Below are 16179 nucleotides of genomic sequence, written 5' to 3'. Positions count from 1 at the left end.
GGCACAGATCCCTGCGGTCCCCATAGCTCCCGGCACAGATCCCTGCGGTCCCCACTGCTTCCGGCACAGATCCCTGCAGTCCCCACTGCTCCCGGCACAGATCCCTGCGGTCCCCACTGCTCCCAGTACAGATCCCTGCAGTCCCCACTGCTCCCAGGACAGATCCATGCGTTTTATGAAGCGCTTTTGTAAGCGTTTTTGACGCATTTGTTAAGCGTTTTAGCATGCGATTTCCTATGCGTTTTTGTAATATAATTGTATATATGTGAAAACGTGTGCATTTCCGCAAAATTTAATGAAAATGCTGCGTTTTTTGCCGCTTAGCTTTTCCGCAGCGGAAAAAAAACGCACCATTAGCACAACATTTGCGTCTTCCATTATATTACATTGGATGCTTTTCTTAAGTGTTTCCGCTGCAGAAACGCTTAAAGAACGCTACGTGGGCACACAGCCTAAGAGTCTTTACATATTTGCTATTCCGCTTGTTTTGTTGTTTTTGAGTTCTTTCATACTATTCTTGTCTAAGCTCCCTCACTCTCTTATTACTTCCTATCCCTTACATTCAATGGATCTTGCCTAAGCTCCCTCACTCACTTATTACTTCCTATCCCTTACATACAATGGATCTTGTCTAAGCTCCCTCACTCTATTACTTTCTATCCCTTACATGCAATTCTTGTCTAAGCTCCCTCACTCTCCTGTTACTTCCTACTCCTTACATACGATTCTTGCCTAAGCTCCCTCACTCTATTAATTCCTTTCCCTTACATTCAATGGATCTTGCCTAAGCTCCCTCACTCTCTTATTACTTCCTATGACTTACATACAATGGATCTTGTCTAAGCTCCCTCACTCTATTACTTTCTATCCCTTACATTCAATTCTTGTCTACGCTCCCTCACTCTCCTGTTACTTCCTAAACCTTACATAAGATTCTTGCCTAAGCTCCCTCACTCTATTACTTCCTTTCCCTTACATTCAATGGATCTTGCCTAAGCTCCCTCACACTATTACTTCCTATCCCTTACATTCGATTATTGTCTAAGCTCCCTCACTCTCTTATTACTTCCTATTCCTTACATAAGATTCTTGCCTAAGCTCCCTCACTCTCCTATTACTTCCTTATTCCTTACATACAATTGATTCTTGTATAAGCTCCCTCACTCTATTACTTCCTATCCCTTACATACAATTCTTGTCTAAGCTCCCGCACTCACCTATTGCTTCCTATTCTTTACATACAATGGCTCTTGTCTAAGTTCCCTCACTCTCCTATTACTTCCTATGCCTTACATAAGATTATTGTCTAAGCTCCCTCACTCTCCTATTACTTCCTATGCCTTACATAAGATTCTTGTCTAAGCTCCCTCACTCTCCTATTACTTCCTATTCCTTACATACGATTCTTGTCTAAGCTCCCTCACTCTCCGATTACTTCCTTATTCCTTACATACAATGGATCTTCTCTAAGCTCAATAACACCCTGTTGGCTTCCTACTACTGTTGTGAGCTCAACGAAAGGCTAAAACTGAGCTTTCCCTAACTGATGTTGAGGAAGTGAAGACCAATTCCCCATAAATATGGCTACAGTGTCAGTTGTCCTCTTCTTCGAGCAGTTACAATATCATGGCCTCAACATCATCACTGAAAGCTCCTCAGCCAGTCCGCTGACCCGGAGCAGGATCTGTTTACGTTGCAATCATAAGGGTCATCAACAGCCGTCTGTCATCCTTGTGCGGATCCTCGCAGGCTTGTACAAGGTATTACATAATGGCAGTAGCAGATACGAGCCGCTATAGTCAAGTCAGGCTGGAAATCTGACATTGTGCCATGGGTTTCTCCAAAAACTGCCTAGTACGTGTACGCCAAAGCAGCAATTAGTAACTGGGCAAAGTTATATAACTGTTCTTATTGGTCACTGACATTAAAATGTGACAAGAAAATTGTGTGTGGACTCCAAGGAGGCGCAGATTTAGACCTTATATAAGGCCCCCAACATTACAATTACCTAATCTTCCCTTCATGCAATAAATCTCAGCTTCATAACTGGTTTTGTTTCTACAATAGATCTGACTCCCATGTTATCTCACTCACACCGGTTACCACTTTAATACAGAAAAACTTGTCTTGGCTCCCCAATAACTCTAACCTACTATTCCTTTCACATAACGAATCTTCACATTGCTAAACATTCTTCTTCATTCATACAACTGATCATGCCTTAGCTCCCTCACAACCCTATAGCTTCCTATTCTTTGCATACAATGAACCTTCTCTTAGCTCCCTCACAACCCTATTATTTCTTATTCTTTCCATACAATGGATCTGGTCTCATCTCCCTCACAACCCTATTACCACCTGATTGAGACCGATACAAGATGTGGGGCATGGCTTAAAGGAACGTACAGTATTACACAAGTCGGCAGCAGGTGTCGATGAAGCGGTTATTAATTCTTCAGTAGCTCAGGATCAATCACGAGTCCACACCAACCTCAGAGGCCGAATCCCACTACACGCCCTCTCTGCTCCAGTGTCTCAGCCCTCACAGCTGTTTCTCCTTAGGGACACGGATGGTAGCAGAAGTGGCCAGTAAGACGGAGGCACGATAATCGTCACCATATTAAAAGTTTATATTTTATGTTTTTGAACAAGTTTGAACCAGATTGTGAGATTTATCGGATCTGGAAAGTGCTAATGAAAGGCTTTGTTCCACGGTGGACACCGGCACTTTCATCCCCTTTGGGGCCCCATGTCAGGTTCTGCACTGAAGGGCCCACAGTGCTCCAGTAAATGCCACCTAGTCCTGCTGATTAGCCGAGTTCACCGGATCCACTGATCGTTATCTGATCACTCAGAAACCCGTAGACTCTGCTGAACCTCACTGCCTGCACCCCGGATCCCCTCACTTTACAGCTGGGGGAGGACACTCACCTTAGAGCGAAACGTTGGATGCACGAAATAAAGAGCCTTCAAGTTCTTCTTATATCTGTGAGAAATGAAAAGAGCAGAAATTCAGATCATCAGAAAAGGAGAAACCCCCCAACAATCTTAACCCCTGGGTTTTTTAGCCTGCAATTTTTTTTTTTATTTTCACCAGGGTGACAGGAGGATTTGGACCCCAAAAGTTGTTGTGCAATTTGTTCTGAGTATGCCGATACCCCATATGTGGGGGTAAACCACTGTTTGAGCGCATGGCAGGGCTCAGACGTGAGGGAGCACAGATTGACTTTTTGAATGCAAAATTCGCTGGAATCAATGGTGGCGCCATGTCGCGTTTGGAGACCCCAGATGTGTCTAAATAATGGAAACCCCCCAATTCCAACTCCAACCCTAACCCCAACACACCCCTAACCCTAATCCCAACCATAACTTTAGCCCAACTCTAACCAGAATGGGAAAATGGAAATAAATACATTTTCTTTGTTTTATTTTTCCCTACCTATGGGGGTGATAAAGGGGGGTTGAGGGTTGATTTACTATTTTTTTATTTTGATCACTATGATATGGCCAATCACAGTGACCAAAATGAACCAATAGGAAAAATCTCCCTATTGTTGCTGGGTGCCGGCCGGTAGATCTCGGTGGGCGCACTGCGCACGCACCCACCATTTTCTCCCGGAAGAAGCCGGAGGGACTTCAGCGGGGCCTGTAGGGACAACGGAGGTACCGGGGTAGGGGGTGATCGGGGACCCTATTTATCTCTCCTCTGATGTGTGATCACTCACATCAGAGGGGAAATTAAATGGAAAATCAGACTTTTTTTGCGGTCGCCGTTATACCGTTAATAACGGCGATCGCTACACTGGTTTCGGTAAAAACCAATCCGAATCATGTTCTCTGGGGTCTTGGCTATCCCCGGCATCCGAGACCCCAGAGAAATTCCGACACTTGGGGGTGCTATAACCTTAAACCTCAGGGCGCATCAGCGGTCATTAAGGGGTTAAAGGGCCAGTGTCGTCTTCATAACCGTTTACTGAACATATAGGGAGAAGGACATCATAGGACAGACTGCACGATCATCTCTGACCTGAGGGCCCATCATGGCACCACACCACGGCCCCAAGGGGTCTCTGCTAGAGCAGAGTGGACGACCGTCTCTGACCTGAGAGTCCCATCATGGGACCAAGGGATCTCAGCTGGTGCGGAGTGCATGACTGTCTCTGACCTGAGAGTCCCATCATGGGACCAAGGGATCTCAGCTGGTGCGGAGTGCATGACTGTCTCTGACCTGAGAGTCCCATCATGGCACCAAGGGATCTCAGCTGGTGCGGAGTGCATGACTGTCTCTGACCTGAGAGTCCCATCATGGCACCAAGGGATCTCAGCTGGTGCGGAGTGCATGACTGTCTCTGACCTGAGAGTCCCATCATGGCACCACCACCGCGGCCACAAGGGATCTCAGCTGGTGCGGAGTGCACAGCCGTCTTTGACCGAGGGTCCCATCACCGCACCCTCCGGAGTAAGTGATGTTTCTGGAGGATTTTTCAATTTGGCGCATTTTTAGAAAAAATGTGCAACTTTTTAATAGATTTACAACTTTTCGTCACTGAAGACGAGACATCCAGAAATCACAAAAGACAGAATCCATCCCAGAATGAAACTTAGGCCGGGGTCTCGCACGTCACTACCCGGCACTGCCGCCGGCACTCGGATCGCTGCGTTCAGCTGTATGTATTTCTATGAAAGTCTGACCCCGGACTTAAAGGGACATTCCATCTGAGGCACTTGCAGCAGGTGCGCAGTACAGGAAGACATGGGGATGCAGTGCGTCTACGTGTACCCCTGTCCCCCGAAAAAAAAGGGCAGAACGCCCGTTCCCAGGACAATGGCCCCCGACCAGCAGGATACTGGCGGATATTGGCCCCGAGCATCACGATGTAATGCAGCGATCAATGCTCCGGGTGCTCAGCGCCTCCTGCTGGAGCTGGGTGGGAACACAGGGCTGACGGCAGTCACTCACTTGGCGTCCGCCACGTCGTACACGTTCTTCAGGAAGTCGGAGTCCAGGTGGTTGTGCTCCCCGGTCAGCGTGTGGAAATACACCAGGACGTACTCCTTGGCAGCCACGTGATCCATCATATGGATGAAGTACAGCAGGGCCTGGGGGAGAGACACGAGGATCACACAATGGCTAGACACTCGCCACCTCCACAGCGGGGGGTCTCCCATGACACTCGCCACCTCCACAGCGGGGGGTCTCACATGACACTCGCCACCTCCACAGCGGGGGGGTCTCACATGACACTCGCCACCTCCACAGCGGGGGGTCTCACATGACACTCGCCACCTCCACAGCGGGGGGGACGGGGGATCTCGCATGACACTCGCCACCTCCACAGCGGGGGAGGGGGGTCTCGCATGACACTCGCCACCTCCACAGCGGGGGACGGGGGGTCTCGCATGACACTCGCCACCTCCACAGCGGGGGGTCTCACATGACACCACCTCCACAGCGGGGGAGGGGGGTCTCACATGACACTCGCCACCTCCACAGCGGGGGGTCTCACATGACACTCGCCACCTCCACAGCGGGGGGTCTCACATGACACTCGCCACCTCCACAGCGGGGGGTCTCACATGACACTCGCCACCGCCACAGCGGGGGGTCTCACATGACACTGGCCACCTCCACAGCGGGGGAGGGGGGTCTCACATGACACTCGCCACCTCCACAGCGGGGGGACGGGGGGGGTCTCGCATGACACTCGCCACCTTCACAGCGGGGGACGGGGGGTCTCGCATGACACTCGCCACCTCCACAGCGGGGGGTCTCGCATGACACTCGCCACTTTCACAGCGGGGGGGGGAGGGGGGTCTCGCATGACACTCACCACCTGCACAGCAGGGGGGGGGGGGTTTCGCATGACACTCTCCTCCTCCACAGCGGGGTGGGGTCTCTCGCATGACACTCGCCACTTCCACAGCGGGGGGGTCTCGCATGACACTCGCCACTTCCACAGCGGGGGGGGGGGTCTCGCATGACTTACCTTCTCCATGTCGATTAGCAGGACTGGAATGTTCCTCCCCACAATGACGATGACGCTGCGGCCGCAGGTATCCACACCTGGAAGGAGGGAGAGGTCAGCGCGGCTGAGGATATGTGAAGACCACTCACTGGTAACCCCCACCATTATATCACACAACATCAGGGGAGTACCCCTAAGATCTATGGGAGACACCCACCGGACTGATAGAGCGCCTTCAGGGCAGCGATGTCTGAGAGATCTTCTGTTCGTGCCCGAGACAGCCAGCGATTGTAACTGAGGACAAAATAGGAAAAGTGAGAAGGCGACAGACAAACCGCAGCCACAGACCAGCGGCGACACACAGGCCGCAGCCACAGACCAGCGGCGACAGACAGGCCGCAGCCACAGACCGGCGGCGACAGACAGGCCGCAGCCACAGACCGGCGGCGACAGACAGGCCGCAGCCACAGACCGGCGGCGACAGACAGGCCGCAGCCACAGACCGGCGGCGACAGACAGGCCGCAGCCACAGACCGGCGGCGACAGACAGGCCGCAGCCACAGACCGGCGGCGACAGACAGGCCGCAGCCACAGACCGGCGGCGACAGACAGGCCGCAGCCACAGACCGGCGGCGACAGACAGGCCGCAGCCACAGACCGGCGGCGACAGACAGGCCGCAGCCACAGACCGGCGGCGACAGACAGGCCGCAGCCACAGACCGGCGGCGACAGACAGGCCGCAGCCACAGACCGGCGGCGACACAGGCCGCAGCCAGAGACCGGCGGCGACACACAGGCCGCAGCCACAGACCAGCGGCGACAGACAGGCCGCAGCCACAGACCAGCGGCGACACACACGCCGCAGCCACAGACCAGCGGCGACAGACAGGCCGCAGCCACAGACCAGCGGCGACAGACAGGCCGCAGCCACAGACCAGCGGCGACAGACAGGCCGCAGCCACAGACCAGCGGCGACAGACAGGCCACAGCCACAGACCAGCGGCGACAGACAGGCCGCAGCCACAGACCAGCGGCGACAGACAGGCCGCAGCCAGAGACCGGCGGCGACACACAGGCCGCAGCCACAGACCAGCGGCGACACATAGGCCGCAGCCACAGAACAGCGGCGACACACAGGCCGCAGCCACAGACCAGCGGCGACACACAGGCCGCAGCCACAGACCGGCGGCGACACACACGCCGCAGCCACAGACCAGCGGCGACACACAGGCCGCAGCCACAGACCAGCGGCGACACACAGGCCGCAGCCACAGACCAGCGGCGACAGAGAGGCCGCAGCCACAGACCAGCGGCGACACACAGGCCGCAGCCACAGACCAGCGGCGACAGACAGGCCGCAGCCACAGACCAGCGGCGACAGACAGGCCGCAGCCACAGACCAGCGGCGACAGACAGGCCGCAGCCACAGACCAGCGGCGACAGACAGGCCGCAGCCACAGACCAGCGGCGACAGACAGGCCGCAGCCACAGACCAGCGGCGACAGACAGGCCGCAGCCACAGACCAGCGGCGACAGACAGGCCGCAGACCAGCGGCGACAGAGAGGCCGCAGCCACAGACCAGCGGCGACACACAGGCCGCAGCCACAGACCAGCGGCGACAGACAGGCCGCAGCCACAGACCAGCGGCGACAGACAGGCCGCAGACCAGCGGCGACAGACAGGCCGCAGCCACAGACCAGCGGTGACAGACAGGCCGCAGCCACAGACCAGCGGCGACAGACAGGCCGCAGCCACAGACCAGCGGCGACAGACAGGCCGCAGCCACAGACCAGCGGCGACAGACAGGCCGCAGCCACAGACCAGCGGCGACAGACAGGCCGCAGCCACAGACCAGCGGCGACAGACAGGCCGCAGCCACAGACCAGCGGCGACAGACAGGCCGCAGCCACAGACCAGCGGCGACAGACAGGCCGCAGCCACAGACCAGCGGCGACAGACAGGCCGCAGCCACAGACCAGCGGCGACAGACAGGCCGCAGCCACAGACCAGCGGCGACAGACAGGCCGCAGCCACAGACCAGCGGCGACAGACAGGCCGCAGCCACAGACCAGCGGCGACAGACAGGCCGCAGACCAGCGGCGACAGACAGGCCGCAGCCACAGACCAGCGGCGACAGACAGGCCGCAGCCACAGACCAGCGGCGACAGACAGGCCGCAGCCACAGACCAGCGGCGACAGACAGGCCGCAGCCACAGACCAGCGGCGACAGACAGGCCGCAGCCACAGACCAGCGGCGACAGACAGGCCGCAGCCACAGACCAGCGGCGACAGACAGGCCACAGCCACAGACCGGCAGCCACGATGGCGACAGACAGACCGCAGCCACAGACCGGCAGCCACGATGGCGACAGACAGGCCGCAGCCACAGAGTGGCAGCGACAGAGGTGATAGATAGGAGGGGGTCCGACAGCTCCACACAACCAGTGCGCAGGACTGAGGAGCCCCATCTAGTGGCTACGGCGGTCCCAGCAGGCGGACTCACTTCCTCTGGTGCTGCTTCTGTAGGGCGACCCCCGACATTTGCCCCTGTAGCGCCAGGCGTCGCTGCTTGTCCACGTCACCTTCCATGCGAGCGAAAGCGTGCGAGCCGATGAGGGAGAGATCGCGGCCCAGACCCTCATCCTCCTCCGACTCATCTGCAACACACAGGGAAAGAAGATGGGACCCCCGGTGCCAGATGTGCACATCCGGGGGTCTCCGGCCTCCGAAAATGCAAATATGGAGGCTGTGTACACAAAAAAGCAAATACAGAACCACGCACAGCGAGGGTCCGACAGCCCCTCATCCCACCTGGTGAAGTGGCCGCCGGTAACAACTCTCCACTCGGAGGAGGCCGATGCTTCACCAAGACGGAGGAGGGTCCCGAGACCCAATCTCGAAGGTGTGGGACCCTCATCATTCACACTGGTCCTGACCTTCATGGGCTCCCGGCTTCTCACAGATTCTGATCTGTCGCTCCGGAACCACCGGCTCCCCGTCAGCATTCCCAATATCCAGCGGCAACAGCGGCAGCGAGCTCCGCTCCTCCTGGGGGGATCGCGGGAAGTAGAGGGGCAGCAAGTGCAGGTACGTGGCCTGGAAGAGAGGAGGCGTCAGTCCACACCGAGCAGAAGGTGGGGGCCACGGCAGTCCGAAGCCTCAGACATGGAGGGGTTAAAAAAAGTGATCAATTTAGAAAATGTACAACGATGGTAGGCAGATACTGACGACGGAGGAGGCGACAGGCGGTCACCAGATACTGACGACGGAGGCGACGGGCAGTCACCAGATCCTGACGACGGAGGAGGCGACAGGCGGTCACCAGATCCTGATGACGGAGGAGGCGACGGGCAGTCACCAGATACTGATGATGGAGGGGACGGGCGGTCACCAGATACTGATTATGGAGGGGACGGGCGGTCACCAGATACTGATTATGGAGGGGACGGGAGGTCACCAGATACTGATTATGGAGGGGACGGGTGGTCACCAGATACTGATAATGGAGGGGATGGGCGGTCACCAGATACTGATTATGGAGGGGACGGGAGGTCACCAGATACTGATAATGGAGGGGACGGGCGGTCACCAGATACTGATAATGGAGGGGACGGGCGGTCACCAGATACTGATGATGGAGGGGACGGGCGGTCACCAGATACTGATTATGGAGGGGACGGGCGGTCACCAGATACTGATGATGGAGGTGACGGGCGGTCACCAGATACTGATGATGGAGGTGACGGGCGGTCACCAGATACTGATAATGGAGGGGACGGGCGGTCACCAGATACTGATGATGGAGGTGATGGGCGGTCACCAGATACTGATGATGGAGGTGATGGGCGGTCACCAGATACTGATGATGGAGGGGACGGGCGGTCACCAGGTACTGATGATGGAGGCGACGGGCGGTCACCAGATAGTGATGATGGAGGGGACGTGCGGTCACCAGATACTGATGATGGAGGGGACGGGCGGTCACCAGATACTGATGATGGAGGGGACGGGCGGTCACCAGATAGTGATGATGGAGGGGACGGGCGGTCACCAGATACTGATGATGGAGGGGACGGGCGGTCACCAGATAGTGATGATGGAGGGGACGGGCGGTCACCAGATAGTGATGATGGAGGGGACGGGCGGTCACCAGATAGTGATGATGAAGGGGACGGGCGGTCACCAGATACTGATGATGGAGGGGACGGGCGGTCACCAGATAGTGATGATGGAGGGGACGGGAGGTCACTAGAATCTGATGATTGACATTTCTCTTTTGTTCAGTCACTATTAACCCTTCTACGTCTGCAGCATTTTCCTCACACACCTTGCAGGACGCTCGCTCCGTACATCAGTCAATTTCAAACCACTGATCACAGAGGACGGAGCTGCCATTATATTGGGGGCGGCAGATTAGGGCAGATCTCGTACCTCCTCCTGCTCCGTCACCGCAAACACCACTTTATCCAGCGCGGAACCGTGAGACTCCAAGAAGCGGCGCACCGTGCCTGAGGGAGAAGGAACAGGACGCTCAGTGACACGTACGACACAGAACCTGGATATCAGGAGGGAAAGAGGCAAGAGCAACGCTCCGCAGCCCCACACCACAGGCAGGGCGCACCGCTCCGCAGCCCCACACCACAGGCAGGGCGCACCGCTCCGCAGCCCCACACCACAGGCAGGGCGCACCGCTCCGCAGCCCCACACCACAGGCAGGGCGCACCGCTCCGCAGCCCCACACCACAGGCAGGGCGCAACGTTCCGCAGCCCCACACCACAGGCAGGGCGCAACGCTCCGCAGCCCCACACCACAGGCAGGGCGCAACGCTCCGCAGCCCCACACCACAGGCAGGGCACACCGCTCCGCAGCCCCACACCACAGGCAGGGCGCACCGCTCCGCAGCCCCGCACCACAGGCAGGGCGCACCGCTCCGCAGCCCCGCACCACAGGCAGGGCGCACCGCTCCGCAGCCCCGCACCACAGGCAGGGCGCAACGCTCCGCAGCCCCGCACCACAGGCAGGGCGCACCGCTCCGCAGCCCCACACCACAGGCAGGGCGCACCGCTCCGCAGCCCCACACCACAGGCAGGGCGCACCGCTCCGCAGCCCCACACCACAGGCAGGGCGCACCGCTCCGCAGCCCCACACCACAGGCAGGGCGCACCGCTCCGCAGCCCCACACCACAGGCAGGGCGCACCGCTCCGCAGCCCCACACCACAGGCAGGGCGCACCGCTCCGCAGCCCCACACCACAGGCAGGGCGCAACGCTCCGCAGCCCCACACCACAGGCAGGGCGCAACGCTCCGCAGCCCCACACCACAGGCAGGGCGCAACGCTCCGCAGCCCCACACCACAGGCAGGGCGCAACGCTCCGCAGCCCCACACCACAGGCAGGGCGCAACGCTCCGCAGCCCCACACCACAGGCAGGGCGCAACGCTCCGCAGCCCCACACCACAGGCAGGGCGCAACGCTCCGCAGCCCCACACCACAGGCAGGGCGCAACGCTCCGCAGCCCCACACCACAGGCAGGGCGCAACGCTCCGCAGCCCCACACCACAGGCAGGGCGCAACGCTCCGCATCCCCACACCACAGGCAGGGCGCAACGCTCCGCAGCCCCACACCACAGGCAGGGCGCAACGCTTCGCAGCCCCACACCACAGGCAGGGCGCACCGCTCCGCAGCCCACACCACAGGCAGGGCGCATCGCTCCGCAGCCCCACACCACAGGCAGGGCGCAACGCTCCGCAGCCCCACACCACAGGCAGGGCGCACCGCTCCGCAGCCGCACACCACAGGCAGGGCGCATCGCTCCGCAGCCCCACACCACAGGCAGGGCGCACCGCTCCGCAGCCGCACACCACAGGCAGGGCGCACGGCTCCGCAGCCCCACAACATAGGCAGGGCGCACCGCTTCGCAGCAGACTCACGTAAGGCGATGTGTGTGGCGTCTTCCAGCGGGTAGCATCTCTTCTGAGTGCTGATAACAGCCAACCCCACAGAGGACACGGCCTGCTCCCTGCAGAGAGACAGGAGGATGAAGGCCTGGACTACAGCGCCCCCTGCTGGGGACAGGAGCTCAGCACAATCACAAGGGAGAAAAGAGCAAAAGAAACAACACAGGAGGGACAGATCAAAAGTTACATAGCAGAAGTGTGAGTGCAGCTCTGGAGGGTGAACATAAAGCATACAGTGAGGATAATAAGTATTTGCTCCGCCTTCGATTTTGCAGTTTTCCCACCTAAGAATGGAGAGATCTGTAATTGTTATCGTAGGTCACGTCACCTGTGAGACATAATCTAAAGATAAAATCCAGGAGATCACATTGTAGGATTGTTACATAATTTGCATTTTATTACATGAAATAAGTATTTGATCACCGACGAAACCAGCAAGAATCCTGCCTCTCACAGACCTTCTACTCCGCACTCATTACCTGGATTAATTGCTCCTGTTTTTTTATACAGGTAACGAGGTCAGACACCGATCTGCACACTCAATCACATTCCAACCTGTCCACCATGGACAAAACCAAAGAGCTGTCTAAGGACACCAGGGATAAAATTGTAGACCTGCACTAGAAAATGGAAGAAACACAAGAGGATTGTCAATCTTCCTCGGTCTGCGGCTCCATGCAGGATCTCTCCTTGTGAGGTAAGGATGATTCTGAGAAAGGTCAGGAATCAGACCAGAACTACACGGGAGGACCTGGTCACTGACCTGAAGAGAGCTGGGACCACAGTCTCAAACATTACCATTAGTAACACACTACGCCGTCATGGATTACAATCCTGCAGAACACACAATGTCCCCCTGCTCACACCAGCACATGTCCGGGTCCATCTGAAGTTCACCAATGACCATCTGGATGATCCAGAGGAGACATGGGAGAAGGTCATGTGGTCAGATGAGAACAAAATAGAACTTTTTAGTAGCAACTCCACTCGCCATGTTTGGAGGAAGAAGGAGGAGTACAACCACAAGAACACCATCCCAACTGTGAAGGATGGTGGGGGAAACATCATACTTTGGGGGTGCTTTTCTGGAAAGGGGACAGGAAGACTGCATCGTATTGAAGGGAGGATGGATGGGGTCATGTATCTCGAGATTTTGGCCAACAGCCTCCTTCCTTCGGTAAGAGCATTAAAGATGGGTCGTGGCTGGGTCTTCCCGCATGACAATGACCCGAAACACACAGCCAGGGCAACTAAGGAGTGGCTCCGTAAGAAGCATTTCCAGGTCCTGGAATGGCCTAGCCAGTCTCCAGACCTGAACCCAACAGAAAATCTTTGGAGAAGCTGAAACTCAATGTTCCCCAGTGACAGCCCAGAAACCTGAAAGATCTGGAGAAGATCTGTATGGAGGAGGGGGCCAAAATCCCTGCTGCAGTGTGGGCAAACCTGGTGAAGAACCACAGGAAACGTCCGACCTCTGTAACTGCAAACAAAGGTTTCTGCACCAAATATCAAGTTCAGTTTTTCTATTGTATCAAATCCTTATATCATGCTATAAATTGCAAATTATTTTTACAATCCTACAATGTGATCTCCTGGATATTACCTTTAGATTCTGTCTCTCACAGGTGAAGTCACCTACGATTGATAGGGAGAGGGTTAAATTAACCCTTCACGGTTGATCCAGTGATTTCCAAATTAATCCACGGGGCGTTGCTAGCAACTCTGGGAATGACCACACGGAGACGGGGGTGTCTGTACAGGAGGATCGAGGCAGATCACTAAGCCCCTTTATTTTAGTCACTTCTTTTATAATATTTTGCCTAATTATGCAAAGTTCTCAACTACCAATAGCATCATTTCATTTTATAAGCCAATAATATAACAAGAAAACCGGAAACTGCATATGTGTCCGTCATAGAAAGTAGTATAATGGCATATTCTTCAGAGTAGTACACCCCCGGGTCTTGCACCTGATGAGGAACAGTCTGGTGTCATGACAGCCTGAACTTTTCATCCCAATTACAAAAAATTTATCTTAAAGCAACAAAAATGGAGAAACGAAACCTTCAGGGAATGGAGAAAATGAAACTTTAGCTCTGATTTTAGTTTTAACCCTTCACACGATAACAATTACCGACCTCTCCATTCTGTGTAAGGGGGAAAACTGCAGAATCAGCAGCGGAACAAATACTTATTATCCTCACTGTACATCTTGAGGAGGGGTCATGTAGTATAGACCATGCTCAGCATAAATGAGTACACCCCTCCTGTATTTGCACTGGAGAGGGGAGCGAGCGCTGGAGGAGAGGGGAGCGAGCGCTGGAGAGGGGAGCGTCCGCTGGAGGAGAGGGGAGCGAGCGCTGGAGGAGAGGGGAGCGAGCGCTGGAGGAGAGGGGAGCGAGCGCTGGAGGAGAGGGGAGCGAGCGCTGGAGGAGAGGGGAGCAAGCGCTGGATGAGAGGGGAGCAAGCGCTGGAGGAGAGGGGAGCAAGCGCTGGAGGAGAGGGGAGCGTCCGCTGGAGGAGAGGGGAGCGTCCGCTGGAGGAGAGGGGAGCGTCCGCTGGAGGAGAGGGGAGCGTCCGCTGGAGGAGAGGGGAGCGTCCGCTGGAGGAGAGGGGAGCGTCCGCTGGAGGAGAGGGGAGCGTCCGCTGGAGGAGAGGGGAGCGTCCGCTGGAAGAGAGGGAAGCGTCCGCTGGAGGAGAGGGGAGCGTCCGCTGGAGGAGAGGGGAGCGTGCGCTGGAGGAGAGGGGAGCAAGCGCTGGAGGAGAGGGTAGCAGCCGCTGGAGGAGAGGGTAGCAGCCGCTGGAGGAGAGGGGAGCGTCCGCTGGAGGAGAGGGGAGCGAGCGCTGGGGATGGCATCCCAGGGCACAATAAGTTCTCTGCCGCCTGCTCTTCCCTGCACTGTGTTCCCAGCAGACGCCCCATACTCCAGCAGTGTTCCAGCGGACAGTGCTCCATACTGGTAGCATATAGTGATGAGAATGAGCCCTGCTTTCCCAGAAGCCCCCATAATCAGTACTCAGCAAGCGCTAGCACAATAACACATGGACGTGATTACCTGGCGAGCTGGAGGACGTTGCGGTAGCAGCTGTACAGGGAGCTCTCGGCTGCCGTGCGGTACCTGCTCTTGTACTTAGGACCAACAGTGTGGATGATATAGCGGGCGGCCAGGTTAAACCCCTTGGTGAGCTTAGCCTCTCCCGTCCTGCAGCCTGCCGGGAAACATGGGGACAAGTGCTCTGTGAGTGACTGCTGAGAGGAGAAGTGACCAAGCGGTAATAAGGATCAGGGAGGTGCGAGAGAGAGAGCCGAGGACAGTGATTGGGAAAAGGAGAGCAGGCCTGGGACACCGAGACAGCGAGTGAGAGGGGGCCGAAGATGGCAAGACAGCAGGAAAAGAGGACAGTGATCAGGGAGGTGCGAGATAGAGGGCAGAGGACAGTGATCAGGGAGGTGTGAGAAAGAGGGCCAAGGACAGTGATCGGGAAAAAAAAAAACAGGGCGGGGAAGTCGAAACAGCAAGTGAGAGGGGGCCAAGGATGGCAAGACAGCGGGAACAGAGGACAATGATCAGGGAGGTGCGAGAGAGGGGGCCGAGGACGGTAAGACAGCAGGAACAGAGGACGGTGATCAGGGAGGTGCGAGAGAGGGGGACGAGGACAGTAAGACAGCAGGAACAGAGGACGGTGATCAGGGAGGTGCGAGAGAGGGGGACGAGGACAGTAAGACAGCAGGAACAGAGGACGGTGATCAGGGAGGTGCGAGAGAGGGGGACGAGGACAATAAGACAGCGGGAACAGAGGACGGTGATCAGAGAGGTGTGAGAGAGGGGGTCGAGGACGGCAAGAGAGTGGGAACAGAGGACGGTGATCAGAGAGGTGTGAGAGAGGGGGTCGAGGACGGCAAGAGAGTGGGAACAGAGGACGGTGATCAGGGAGGTGCGAGAGAGGGGGCCGAGGACGGCAAGAGAGTGGGAACAGAGGACGGTGATCAGGGAGGTGCGAGAGAGGGGGCCGAGGATGGCAAGAGAGTGGGAACAGAGGACGGTGATCAGGGAGGTGCGAGAGAGGGGGCCGAGGACGGCAAGAGAGTGGGAACAGAGGACGGTGATCAGGGAGGTGCGAGAGAGGGGGCCGAGGATGGCAAGAGAGTGGGAACAGAGGACGGTGATCAGGGAGGTGCGAGAGAGGGGGCCGAGGACGGCAAGAGAGTGGGAACAGAGGACGGTGACCAGGGAGGTGCGAGAGAGGGGGCCG

General features: G+C 56.9%; 1 protein-coding gene across 1 annotated transcript in view; it reads right to left on the bottom strand.

Moving 5' to 3' along the window:
* Positions 1-16179, bottom strand: part of GDAP2 (ganglioside induced differentiation associated protein 2) — an 81367-nt gene that overhangs the window by 20883 nt on the left and 44305 nt on the right. Inside the window, exons 4-12 of the mRNA XM_073551020.1 lie at positions 14982-15135; positions 11899-11987; positions 10399-10475; positions 8904-9063; positions 8471-8624; positions 6184-6260; positions 5988-6064; positions 4961-5100; positions 2932-2986 (exon numbers count right to left, since the gene is read on the bottom strand). Of these exons, the coding sequence (XP_073407121.1) occupies positions 2932-2986; positions 4961-5100; positions 5988-6064; positions 6184-6260; positions 8471-8624; positions 8904-9063; positions 10399-10475; positions 11899-11987; positions 14982-15135 (983 nt within the window). The remainder of the gene's footprint in view (positions 1-2931; positions 2987-4960; positions 5101-5987; positions 6065-6183; positions 6261-8470; positions 8625-8903; positions 9064-10398; positions 10476-11898; positions 11988-14981; positions 15136-16179) is intronic.

This window comes from Dendrobates tinctorius, unplaced genomic scaffold, assembly GCF_039654945.1.
Source record: "Dendrobates tinctorius isolate UK_male_01 unplaced genomic scaffold, ASM3965494v1 ptg000172l, whole genome shotgun sequence".
In the NCBI taxonomy this organism is placed as follows: Eukaryota; Metazoa; Chordata; class Amphibia; order Anura; family Dendrobatidae; genus Dendrobates; species Dendrobates tinctorius.
Note: the sequence above shows the minus strand (reverse complement) of the source record. Positions and strands in the feature narration are given on the sequence as shown.